The sequence below is a fragment of the Myxocyprinus asiaticus genome, chromosome 12, assembly GCF_019703515.2.
Source record: "Myxocyprinus asiaticus isolate MX2 ecotype Aquarium Trade chromosome 12, UBuf_Myxa_2, whole genome shotgun sequence".
Classification (NCBI taxonomy): domain Eukaryota; kingdom Metazoa; phylum Chordata; class Actinopteri; order Cypriniformes; family Catostomidae; genus Myxocyprinus; species Myxocyprinus asiaticus.
In genome coordinates, this window is record NC_059355.1 from 2,601,215 (window position 1) to 2,614,495 (window position 13,281).

General features: G+C 38.3%; 1 protein-coding gene across 1 annotated transcript; it reads left to right on the plus strand.

Moving 5' to 3' along the window:
- Nucleotides 1-1,727: 1,727 nt before the first annotated feature.
- On the plus strand, nt 1,728-11,461 carry LOC127449237 (voltage-dependent L-type calcium channel subunit beta-4-like). Its single transcript, XM_051712555.1, has 8 exons — nt 1,728-1,973; nt 2,152-2,232; nt 4,048-4,106; nt 4,281-4,390; nt 5,429-5,580; nt 5,735-5,830; nt 7,262-7,450; nt 8,926-11,461. Exons 2-8 carry the CDS (start codon nt 2,188-2,190, stop codon nt 9,208-9,210), a joined length of 936 nt encoding a protein of 311 aa, XP_051568515.1. The 5' UTR covers nt 1,728-1,973; nt 2,152-2,187; the 3' UTR covers nt 9,211-11,461.
- Nucleotides 11,462-13,281: the final 1,820 nt, after the last annotated feature.

Below are 13,281 nucleotides of genomic sequence, written 5' to 3' on the forward strand. Positions count from 1 at the left end.
ACTCACGAACGAGTTTGCCAGTACATTCAGTACGTTCATGAACGAAACCTCTCATCTCATTCAGACTCAAATGACTGACTAGTACTAGTTCATTGGCGTATTCGTTCAGCAGGTTGAACCAATGATCCTTCACAGTCCACACTCGAATGCTATTGGCTCATGCTATAGTCAGTCTTTACAGGCATGAAAAGCCACCAAAGCAGTCTCGGACTTCAAACCAGAGCTCATTGGTTTCTAAAGGGAAAGACCTCAGTGAACGAGACATATGAGTCAGTGTATGGAGGTAAACAAGAATGGTTTGTTCAAAGACTGATTCATTCACGAACTAAACATCACTACTCGAAGGTTGCTTGCCCAACACAATATCAGTAATGCCACCAGGGGTAGTTCTAGGGTCAGTGAATACTGGGAGCTTAGCCCAGATCTTTGTGGATATGTATGGGGCCATCCTTTGATGAAATATCAGAATAGTTTAAATGTTCCAGAGATGTCATTTATTTAGTAAATCTTTAAAAAGTACTGAAACTAAAGCTAAAAGGTCCTACTACTTTTTGTGCTAGAAAGTGTGTGCTTTTAACACTATGTACTTTAAAACGTGATAAAAAAACGCTATTTTGTCACTTTCACCTTTCCGTTGTTCAACGCACATTGTGTATAATTGACCGTTTTATAGCATTTTAGTTATTCTTAAGGTGCTTTAAGTTAGTTAAGAAGATAGCAGGCTGAAAATAGACTGAAATAAGTGCTTATGAAAGAATAGTTGCTAGTTTTGTCAAAGTTTGCTAGGTTCATGGTATTGTGTCTTAATAAAGAAATTGGCAAAAACGCAAATGTTCTGGCTCGTTACTTATAGATTGCAAATTCCTAAAGCATAACTATATATTACTCTTTGTTTTCAGGGTTATATATTATGTAAATATTTGGTGCTTTCTGCATCTGGAGTGCACAGTTTCACACAGTTTCCCATATTTCACAAAGACAAAGCATTTTGACTGTTCTAACACAGCCAAAATCACGAGTCACAAGCGCTCTTCTTGCATGTGCATACATACACAGCAGCCGTCAACAAGACAACACGTGGGTACTAAACCGAGTTAGTATTTGGGGTTGTTTATACAGTAGAAACACCGGTTTTATTAGTTTATAAGTGTTGAGATTGCTTAGGATTTAGGATTTGTTAAGAACTGGGTATCAGAGCCATGACACCAGCTGACAGTTTGAAATCGGATGACTGACACTCAAATCCAGGTGACTATCGATATATATTCTACATGCAACATCAATTCTTGGTCACACAACACATGGACATTGCCATAGAGTCAATTTGGGTCTGACTAGGTTTTGTGCAAAAACAATTAGAAATGAGAAATTATATCACATAGTGATAAGCAGGCCTAGACGGAATCTTCGGACCTTTTTCGAATTCTTTGCACCAACTTTGAGGAAATTTCTGCGTGGAATGGAATTAAAAGTGGTAAATTTTTTGGGAAATCTGCAGCGCTTTCTGTGAAGTTCTGCACACGCAGATTCCGTCTCGGCCTGGTGATAAGTGTAGAGATTTTAGAGAGTATAGTCTGCTCGCGTGTTTGGACAGGAAGACTAATATTGTTCTATTTCTGTCTCTGTTTGTGTGCTCATCTCTTTAGTAAGTCCAGTGGAAGTTCCTCCTCCAGTTTGGGGGATGTGATGTCATCAGGTGAGCCTATGATCTGTAGGGGAAGGGGCGTTAGGAGATGGGGGCGGGGTTACAGGAATCTCACAGGAATCGTAAATTCATTTCATCAGTGGATGATTTTACTTCAAAACTGTCCTGCGTAAGGCTAAAGATCGAACAAGCAGCTTCTTGTGAGCATGGGACAGTGAATCATGAATGGCTTTAATCGCTTTCACACATTTGCACAACTTAACAGTACTTTAAGTCTGACTTTCTTTCTTTTCCCTCTCTTTGTACAGGTAAACAGAAACAGAAAGTGGTAAGTGTGTCTACAGGATGGAAGAATCTTCACCCAACATTCCTGAGAATGCATTCCTCTCAAAAGACCATTTGTGCTTGAAAACCTAAAACTGAAAATTCACTGTGCTTTAAAACATAATAGCTAATTGATGTGTCTATCTGTCTGCTTTGTTATTTACCCATGATCTCATATTTAGACTGAATATGTGACTCCCTATGATGTCGTGCCTTCCATGAGGCCTGTGGTGCTGGTCGGTCCATCCTTAAAAGGATATGAGGTGAGTTTTGAAGAAATTAATGTGAACAGTTCCCAGCCCTTTATTCACTCACCGTTTACATGCATACACAGTAAAAGTTTGATAACAGTCGGACTAAAACAATGAATTAATCCTACTGAAATCGTACCAGTCTGACTGTAGCAAAGTCAGACTTACAGACCTAAATAATGCAATTGTAGCTCGGCTTCATCCAGCATGTATATGTTAATCGGACCACAATTGGCCTCTGCATTGTACGCAAACTCAGAAAGACAGAGGTGATGCGAGATACCGGCACTTCCTCAGCTGACATCCTTTCTACAAATATTTGATTATGCATTGTGTTATGGATTCTAGGACAGGCAGAGAAAGACTGTTGCTCGACTGCGCAAAAACCTGCCGTAGCTTGTTTATAACTGTGCTTGAAAACGTACTGCTGTTCTTTTGCTGTGAGTTGTCTCAAATGATGCCGAAATCTTGTCTCACAGAGGTGTGTCATCCTAAACTTTGAGTCTGTGTTATTAATAGAAAACATGCTTTGTCAAAGGGTTTTCTGGAGAGTTCTTATTGGTGAATTGGTGAATTTGGTGTCAAGGCCATAAAGCTGGCTTTCTTAGTTCATGCTGCGTTTGTTTGTGCACATTTTGGGTTTTTGATACGAACAAAATATAATATCTATTCCAGTCTCTCCATCTCTTCACACAGAGAAAACAAAAACATACTCCTCCTCTCCGCCGTTCTGTTACCACGGCAACAACCTTCCGGGGTCCAGGAGACGTCAATGCTAGAAAGTAGAGCACGGTTTGAAATTAGAAAGAGACAGAAAGGGGAGAGAAGAACAGGAACAGAGATGGAGGGAGGAAATCAGAATGAGAAAGAAGGCATGCAGGAGGCTAAGAGGAGGAGGCGATGCTGGACAATGTGAATAAGAAAGTGATTAAAGAAAACAAGCACTTATTAAGGTGTAACTAGATGCAGATTTGCTTTGTTGTGAGGATTTTTTTAAACAGCAGCTTAGCGTTTATGAATGAATGAATTAAATGAATGAATACTACACTCGGGCTATGTCTACATTAATCCGGATACATTCGAAAACTGCGTTTATGTTTCAAAACGCTCTCCGTCCACACTGCCGTTTTCAAGCATTTTCCATAAGTCATCCACACTTAAATGTGTGAACGTTTTCAAAAAGCTCTATTTTCACTGAGAAAAACGCCATCTCAGTGTGGACGAAATGCCAAAATGTAGAGAAAAAGATGCGTTTTCAAACAAAAACGTATTAGTGTGGAGGTGGCCTCAAGGCGCTTTACACAGTGAGCAGGGGGTTCTCCTCAACCACCACCAGTGTGCAGCATCCACCTGGATGATGCGATGGCAGCCATAGTGCACCAGTACGCTCACCACACACCAGCTATTGGTGGAGAGGAGAGAGTAGAGTGAAAGAGCCAATTAATGGATGGGGATTATTAGGAAGCCATGATTGATAAGGGGCAGTGGGAGAATATGGCCAAGACACCGGGGTTACACGCCTACCCTCAGAGAGTCAGGACCTCGGTTTAATGTTGCATCCAAAAGACGGTGCCTTTTTACAGTATAGTGTTCCCGTCACTGTACTGGGGCATTAGGACCCACACAGACCGCAGAGTGAGCACCCCCTGCTGGCCTCCCTAACACCTCTTCCAGCAGCAACCTTATTTTTCCCAGGAGGTCTCCCATCCAGGTACTGACCAGACTCAACCCTGCTTAGTTTCATTGGGCAAACAGTCTAGAGCTACAGGGTGATATGCCTGCTGGTTAACAACTGAACAACAAATACATTTCCTGTCTTTTGTACAGGTAACTGATATGATGCAGAAAGCTCTATTTGATTTCTTGAAACATCGGTTTGATGGCAGGTAAGTGAAATAATGAGTTATAAATGGTAACACTGTCATTTCAATGTATCATGATTCTGCTCTGCACATCCCTTAGAAATATATAAAGCTCTGATACAAATGTTACAAGCAGGAATGTTATAATCACAGATTTTTACTGCAGCTAACCACAGATAAATGTATGTATCACCTTAGGATAACTATCACACGTGTGACGGCAGACATCTCTCTGGCAAAGAGATCAGTGCTTAATAATCCCAGCAAGAGAGCCATTATCGAGCGCTCAAATACCAGATCCAGCCTTGGTAAGACACACAGAGAGCCAAATCACACCTTATGAAGCGTAAAGGAATATTTTAAAATTTGACTTAAAGGGATAGTTTTTTTTTTTTTTTACTCATTTACTCATCCTCATGTTGTTTCAAAACTGTACGACTTTCTTTCTTCTATGGAACACAAAAGTAGATGTTAGGCAGCATTTTAGCCTGTCACCATTAACTTTCATTTTATAAAAAAAAAAGATGATTAAACATTAATTTGCGGTGCTGTACATATGTCCCAAAAGCTTCCCTTTTAAAGGGATAGTTCACCTAAAAATGTTAATTCTCTCATCATTTATTCACCCTCATGCCATCCCAGATGTGTATGACTTTCTTTCTTCTGCAGAACACAAATGAAGATTTGTAGAAGAATATCTCAGCTCTGTAGGTCCATACAATGCAAGTGAATGGTGGTCAGAACTTTGAAGTGCCAAATAGGACATACTATGAAAGTAATCCATATGACTCCAGTGTTTTAATCCATATCTTCTTAAGACATGGATTTAACCACTAGAGTGTGGATAACCACTATGGATTACTTTCATGCTGCCTTGATAATCTTTTTGGACCTTTCAAGTTTTGGCCACCATTCACTTGCATTGAATAAACCTAAAGAGCTGAGATATTCTTCTAAAACTCTTCATTTGTGTTCTGCAAAAGAAAGAAAGTCATACTCATCTGGGATTGCAAGAGGGTGAGTAAATGATGAGAGTGTTCATTTTTGGGTGAACTATCCCTTTAAATGCATTACACACATTTTTCCTATGTTTTAACAAACTGGGGAATGAGTTTAAATAATTTCCTGTGGTATTTGACAGCATGTCACATAGAGCGTCAATAAAACGTTAGTTGTATTTAACCTGAAATGTTCCATAATGTGACATACAGCAATAAAATGTTGCATAAGGAACAGTTGTTCATTAACTATTCTAAGATTCATAATCACATTCAGAAATGGTCTGTTAGCCTGCATCTCAACCGTAAACGAATATCTTTACCTCTGTGTGCGGTATACATGTGCAGCTGAGGTACAAAGTGAGATTGAGCGCATATTTGAACTGGCTCGCTCACTCCAGCTGGTTGTGCTGGACGCAGACACCATCAACCATCCTGCTCAACTGATGAAGACTTCACTAGCACCCATCATTGTCCATGTCAAAGTGTCCTCGCCAAAGGTACCAGTATACCGTCTTGTTTCATAATTGTACTGTTTCATAAGAGAAAGACCAATCAAACTGCAAGGTTAGACATGTTAACTGCAGAATTTGACAGAAATGAGGGCTTTCCTATTATTGTTCTTGGTGTATTACCAACTCATCTCTCCTGTAGGTCCTTCAGAGGCTCATCAAGTCCAGAGGAAAGTCTCAGAGTAAACACCTCAATGTACAGCTTGTAGCGGCCGATAAACTAGCACAGTGTCCTCCGGTGCGTCATCTCTCTCACATACACAAGGAATAATCTTAACACTTATACTGTCAATTGAATTAAAAATGTCATCAAATAAAGAAAAAAAAAAGTCCAAAAATGAAGAGGAAATTTAAAGACATTACATTATTGTCACAGAAAAGTAAAGCATTGAAAAGACATTACAAAAAGTGCCTTAAAGGGATAGTGCACCCAAAAATGAAAATTCTGTCATCATTTACTCACCCCATCCATTTCACTCATGCCATCCCAGATGTGTATGACTTTCTTTCATCTGCAGAACACAAATGAAGATTTGTAGAATAATATCTCAGCTATGTAGGTCCATACAATGCAAGTGAATGGTGACCAGAAATTGTAATCTGCATAAATCACATAAAGCCAGCGTAGAAGTAATTCATAAGTCTCCAGTGGTTAAATTCTTATCTTCTGAAGTGATATAATAAGTGTGGGTGAGAAACAGATCAATATTTAAGTCCTTTTTTACTATACATGTCTTTTTGTCCATTAGCATTCTTCATGCTTATCGCCACCTACTGGTAGGGGCTGGTTTAAAGGTGGAGATTTGTTGATCTGTTTCTCACCCACACTTTTTCATATCCCCTCTAAATCATGGATTTACCCACCGGAGTCATAAGAATTATTTTTATGCTGACTTTGTGATTTTTCCAGATTCAAAGTTCTGGTCACCATTCACTTGCATTGTATGGACCTACAGAGCTGAGATATTCTTCTAAAAATCTTCATTTGTGTTCTGCAGAAGAAAGAAAGTCATACACATCTGGGATGGCATGAGGGGAGGTAAATGATGGGAGAATTTTCATCTATCCCTTTATGAAGTCAATATATTGTTTGTTATATTTCATATTATTGAACATAATCCTGTCAATGGCCTATAGTCCACAGCAATCCATTTTGAAATAAGGTTCTTGAAATGAGGTGCAGCTGACATAGGATGCGTTCTTGCATTCCATCTGTGCTGTTTTTTAATTATTGGTTTATATACACATGTGTCAGATGGACATCTTGGGCCATTGCGTTGCGTCTCGCTGTTTTTTAGTGTCTTGCGCCATGAGCTGCTGTGTCAAGTTAAAGGCATCTTGTTTGAACAGCTCCTTACTCATTATATGCTGCCCGCTCTCGCTAAGTGGTTTGGCGAGGCACATTGCCTGTAGTAGCAGCTGGGCTGTGCAGGCATGCTTTACATTTAAGTGATACTCCAATGATAGGTAAAAATGATAGTAAACTGGGTCAGGGTTCATGATGAAATATATCATTTTTGGATTGCTTAATTTTTTTAAATGATTGTATGAAATGAATGTGCTAAAATTGCCCTATTGAATATAGAAACAACTGTTTTATACAGTTTTAATACTTTTAAATGTTTGTGCGTGGCATAGCTGTGTGTGTAAATGAGTTCCTCTTTAACAGGAGATGTTTGACATCATCTTGGATGAGAATCAGTTAGAAGATGCATGTGAGCACCTGGCTGAGTACCTTGAGGCATATTGGAAGGCCACCCACACCTCCAGCAGCACCCCACTCAACCCTTTGCTGGGCAGAAACCTTGGCCCTGCTGCCCTGGCCCCTTACACTACGTCTGCCATCTCCGGTTTGCAGGTGAACAAGCACACACATTTACACACATATACATCAGCTCGTCTTTCTTATCAGCAATTAATATCACTCTGTAACTTTCTACCAAGTTTTAGCTTGAAGGGATTTTTGAAGAACTTTTTTATTTTCAGAAATTAGATTCTGTTTTGCTTATCACAAATAGTTAGATTAATCATTATGGCGCTCTTAATTCATTTCATTCTTCTTCTTCTCCACAAATTTCTACAATTAATTCAGTCCAAATAGACTCACTTCAAAGTTCGTTTTGAAGATAATTTCAGCCTTTAACCTACCCTTGACAGCGACGTCTTGGTGAGATGCAAATCTACCGACACCAGCTGTAGAGCAATCGGGTCTTCCGCAGAGAACCAGTCGCAATGGACCATTTTTCAACCTAACCTTACAGAATGTTTTTATAACTACATTATTCACTTTTCACGCAAATCACGACTAAAACGGCTGATTATGACTTATTTTTCGCACTATTACACACTGCTATGTTATGATATCGAAACGCTTTTACTATAACGATACATTTTAGCGCTTTTATTACAGACTCACCTACATTTACGCACTTATTCCAAACTGATTGGCATTTGCGGTAGCTCATCTGATAGAGTGTTGGACTTTGGACTCTGAAGGATGTGGTTTAAGACCAGTCAAGTATGCAATCTGACAAGTGAAACGAGAGTGTCACAGAAGTGTCACGAGATGACATGGTTACTTCAGAAAATTAGCTTTTCATTTCGCATTTGTTTTTGGACTCAATCAGTTAGGTTTAGGTGTTGGTTAAGGGTACGGATGTCTTTTGTTTACCTCTCATTTGATTTTAGATCACTATTGTTTAGGTTTAGGTTAAAGTTTTAGGTTAGGGAGGTATGTTTTACTCATTAAAACCTCCATCTAATATTCACCTTAAAAACCTTGTCTGATTACGACACTATTTCACTCGCTTTTGGTGCCCCCCATTGGACATTTCACTAGGAAACTGCAGCCAAACGAGTAATGAGGCACGTAATTTTGAATTGCAGAAATAGTGCCATGATCACGTAATGTTCATGAGATCAGGCTAGATTTTTTTCTTTTGCCACTGGAGCAAATGGAAATTCAAAAATAATATTTGCCGTGGTCTCCCATTCACTGGCATAGAAGTTTACTCTGCTATACTGTAATTCTGCATACCAATCCAGAAAATGCACCCATCTAAAGCTGTTCTTTTTTAGGGTGCCAAAAGAACCTGGAAGTGTTGCTGCTGAGCATTTGTTCATAAGTAGTAACAAGTGTCATGACAATGGCAAAGCAGCTCTGATGCCTTTCAATTATGCAGAAAAACCTAAAACTTTAAAACTAATGTTTTGCTACATTATGTGTGTCTTTCAGGAAATGAAAATCTAGTTTATTTTTAAAAGTGATTAAGCTATTTTTGCTTATAATACCTAATATCATAGGCTCTTACTTTTTTGCTATTTGTACATCAGAATCAGCAAGGGCAAAAAACACAGCACGCCAACCACACCGGAGACCACTCCACCCCCAACGAACGCCGCAACCTGATGACCTCAGATGAGAACTACCACAACGAACGAGCACACAAAGGACGAAACCGGGGCTCCTCTGGCTCGCAGCATGGTGGCAGTGGTCGAGACCACAACTACATGGAAGAGCAGCAGGGCTACCAGGACCCCTACCAGGACACCTACAAGCCCCACCGCAACCGCAGTTCCCCAGGCAGCTACAGCCAGGACTCACGACACCGTCTCTGAGCCATCTTGCCCTGTCTTGTCCTCCAAGCCTGAGCCACAGAGCCACCAAGCCAAGATGGCTTCTGTCCAGAATTGTATCCATCTTCCGTTATGTTGTTTTTTTTTTTCGTCATTTGACCAAAGCGTGCATTTCCATCTGCTTACACAAGGCTCGAAGTGTTTGCCTAGGGAAAATGGGACTTTTCAACATGCAATGGAGCAGAAACTTGACCGTTGTTATGCTTTCACATGATAAAATGCTTGTTGAATTTTTGGTTTGTCTATTCTGTTGTAAAGGGCAGGTTTTAAGCCAAACCAAGCAACCATTTACCTTAAAACTATAATGGAATGATTGGTTTGCCTTTAAAAGCAAAAATTCAGTGAAGCTAGCAATGCCAGAGATTCAGAGAATCTAAGTTTCTACAGGGATATACAGCATCCCTGAAAACTGAATTAGAAGCTCAGTTGGTCTTTATGTCATTATTGCCGGCATGTTACCTTATTGCATGCTTTCCCGTTCATTAGTGCATAACTTCAGCAGACAGACCATAGGTTTATGGCGTGATCTTTGCTCATAAGCAGGCCCTGAGAGAGTACAGTGGCTGACAAAATGGAACATTTCAATGATGTAACACAAATCTACTGCCAGCTGTCTTTTGTTACAGAGATTGAGTCTTAAATACCATGATCATGGAGTTTTCCAAAGCTGCTGGATGTTAGGCCATAGAATTTCCAAATAATTTCCACATAACAGCAGGACTCCTAGATTCAGCCACACAATATTACAGCCAGAAGTCGCAGACAGGCATCTGTGCAATTCAGCATGATCCTACCATCCATGAGAGCACTGCATCCTAGTCCATGGACTCATTTGTTATCAGGCATTATTTTCTAGTTAGGAAGACAGCTTAAAAAGATGCTCATAGGAATGCTGAACAAGTGTGTTGCTGCCTGTGATCAAGGCCTAAGTAGAGTTAGCAAGCGTTAACCTTTTATGATTCATTTTCATCATTTATGAGCTGATCGTTACGCTGAAATTATGGCACTTTGAGGCATTGTAATTTAGATAGATCCATCTTTTCTCAAGGGTGCTTGGTGTCTATAAAAAAAATTAAGATATTTTGTTCTCAACACTAAATGTAATTTTACAATGAACAGGTCACATTAGCTCTGATTCTTTAGGAGTGAATGGCACCCTGTGTGCCACCCTGCCAACTGGAGCAAGCGCTGTCCAGTCAACTTCAGCAGATACACAGTGACTAGAGACTAAACCCGTAAAGAGTCAATCTTCTTCTCGTATGTTTTCAATGTGAAAGGGACTGTCAGAGGACAAGTAGATCCTCAGCATATGAAAGCAGTTCAGACGTGGACCTGAAACTTAAAGACCCAAGGCCCTGGCAAACCATGGATTTCCTCGCCTGCATATTCTCGCCTTACTGATTTATGCTAGTTTGTGCATTTTCAAAAAACAAAAAAATTTAAGAAACTCGGAAAAACTAAGGACAGTAAGAAGTTCAAACGAGTACTTTCTGTATGCATTTGTCTATTGAGCATGCTTATTTGTTAATAATATAATGAGGTTAAATGAACATGTGGAATTTGGCAGTTGATGCCCATTTGAACATGACCAAACAGAAGCTTCATCTCTGAATATGCTGCCTGAGACAATCAGATGGAACTTCCCTGTAAAACCGGAACGTTGTTCATCCCCTCGTCATTTTGCTCTCTCCTGTTTCAAAGCAGCTTCATCTGAGCTCCAGTTAAAGGAATAAAAATGTGTCCATTTTGCCTTTTTTTTTTTTTTTTTTTTTTTTTAAATTGACAAAGTTAGAAATGCAAAATTGCATGCATATAATTTTAATTTTAAAAATGTTTGAAGGAAAAAAAGTGTTTTATGGAAAATAATTGTGTATAAGGCAAATCGAGCAGTATTTAAGATCTTTTACAAAACAGAAAAGAAGAAAAATAAATGGACATTTTAAAACTTTGTGATATTTACTTATTTACTTATTAGAGATGGAGTGATCTATCTGTGGAAATAGCTGAAAGTCTGCAGTAATTTTATGGTAAGACTACAGTAAGACCTCAGTATGACCACTGGGGACCTATTAAAACAGGTGCCTTTTTTCCATTTTGAAAAGGTGGTTTTTAAAAATCTATTTCTGTAAGATTTTGTGTGTTTCTATCATACAAAAATTAAGTGTTATTGTTAATAAATGGCATTGTGCCATCTCAAGCTACTTACTGTAACATATATGTACAGTGTTGGGGAGTAACAGAATACATGTAACAGGATTATGTATTTAAAATACAAAATATAAGTAACTGTATTCCACTACAGTTACAATGTAAATCATTGGTAATTCGAATACAGTTACATTCAAAAAGTATTTTGATTACTGCAGAGACTACTTTGCATTTTATTGTCACTTGTTTCATTTAATATTTAGTCCTTTCAGATGGAAAACATTTATACATATAAATGATGTGATCCAAAGTGCATTTGAACAGCGGTGAAACACTTTCTTATGATGTGTTACATTCATACGAGCAGACAGAGAAGTAAGTTTGAAGTAAGTTTGGAGCAGAAGAAATAGAAATAAATCTTGTGTAAATTGTCAGCTTTACGCTAAGCTAAAATGCTATTTCTAGACATTTTACATGGACATGTTACCAGACACAATCATATTATTTTATCAAGAAAATTCACGTTGGATCATAATTTCATTTTTTCTAGTAAGATCTTTGATATTAGGGCAAAAATCATATTCTTGATAATAATTTTTGTATTGATTTCCTGTAAAAATATCTAAAAATCCTTAAAACAAGATCAATTTGATTTATCTTGTTTTAGAAACAACACTGCATAAGATATTTCTGTTTTTCAGAGAATGTATTTTTAACATGTGTATTTTGTCTTACTGTACTGAGTTTTTATAGTCAAAACAAGTGAAAAAATCTACCAGTGCTGAAGAAGTAATCCAAAGTATTCAGATTACATTACTGACCTTGAGTAATCTAACGGAATACATTACAAATTACATTTTACAGCAAGTATTCTGTAATCTGTAGTGGAATACATTTCAAAAGTAACCCTCACAACACTGTATATGAATAGCCTATTTATTGGGATGTTACCAACCCCAGCATGGGGATGTATGGGATCGTGTTAAAATGCTATAGTTTGAAACAGCAAACTAACACCACACATTTGTCTAATATAATACTGTAATTTGTAAGATGATTCTGAATAGTTGATGATACATGATTAATTCATGAACCATTTTTACAATCTTTCTTAATGGTTTGTACAGTTAAATAATTATTTAAAAAAAAAAACAGTAAGGAGACTTTGTCTAGTAGAGAGAAATTTATGGTTTTGCTCCTCCAGTTATAAGAGTTGCTGCGCCCCTGTACTAGACAATAATGGTATAAGTCCACTCTTAAGTGTTGTGGTTGAGATATGAAGAGAAGATCATCTACATACAATGACAGGTTCTCTTCAACATTCCCATCTGTGATCCCCTTATTCATTGAGATATGAAGTGCAGGAGCTAACGGCTCAATTTCACCTGAAATAAAGGGGGGAAGAAAGGGGGCATTACTGTCAAGTTCCCCTATGAAGTTGTAAAAAATCAGAGATGTCACTACTAGTAGAACCGTAATCCCCCAAAAAGTTGGGACATTACGGAAAATGCCAATAAATACAAAAAGGATTGATTGTAAATTCTATTCACCCTGTGCTATATTGAAAGCACTACAACAACACATTGTTTGATGTTTTGCCTTATTTTTTAAAATACACATTTCAAATCAGATGATTGCAACACGCTCCAAAAAAAAAAAAATTAAGGACTAATAACTATCTGATAAGTTGAAATAACAAGGTGATGTGAAACAGGTGAGTCAACCGTGTTAAAGTATAAAAGGAGCCTCCAATCTTTTGGCCAACTTGCCAAAAGATGTGTCAGCAAATAATTCAGCATTTTGAGAACAATGTTCCCCAAAAACCAATTGTTTAGGATTTTGGGCATTTCACCCTCTACAGTGCACAATATTCATAGTTAAAAGATTCAAGGAATCCGATCAAAT

Excerpts from the sequence above, each read along its gene's own strand:
- LOC127449237 (XM_051712555.1), top strand. The coding sequence starts at position 2,188 with ATGAGGCCTGTGGTGCTGGTCGGTCCATCCTTAAAAGGATATGAG. Across the intron at positions 5,581-5,734 it reads TCAAAGTGTCCTCGCCAAAG|GTCCTTCAGAGGCTCATCAA; the intron begins GTACCAGTATAC and ends TCTCTCCTGTAG. Across the intron at positions 5,831-7,261 it reads AACTAGCACAGTGTCCTCCG|GAGATGTTTGACATCATCTT; the intron begins GTGCGTCATCTC and ends CCTCTTTAACAG.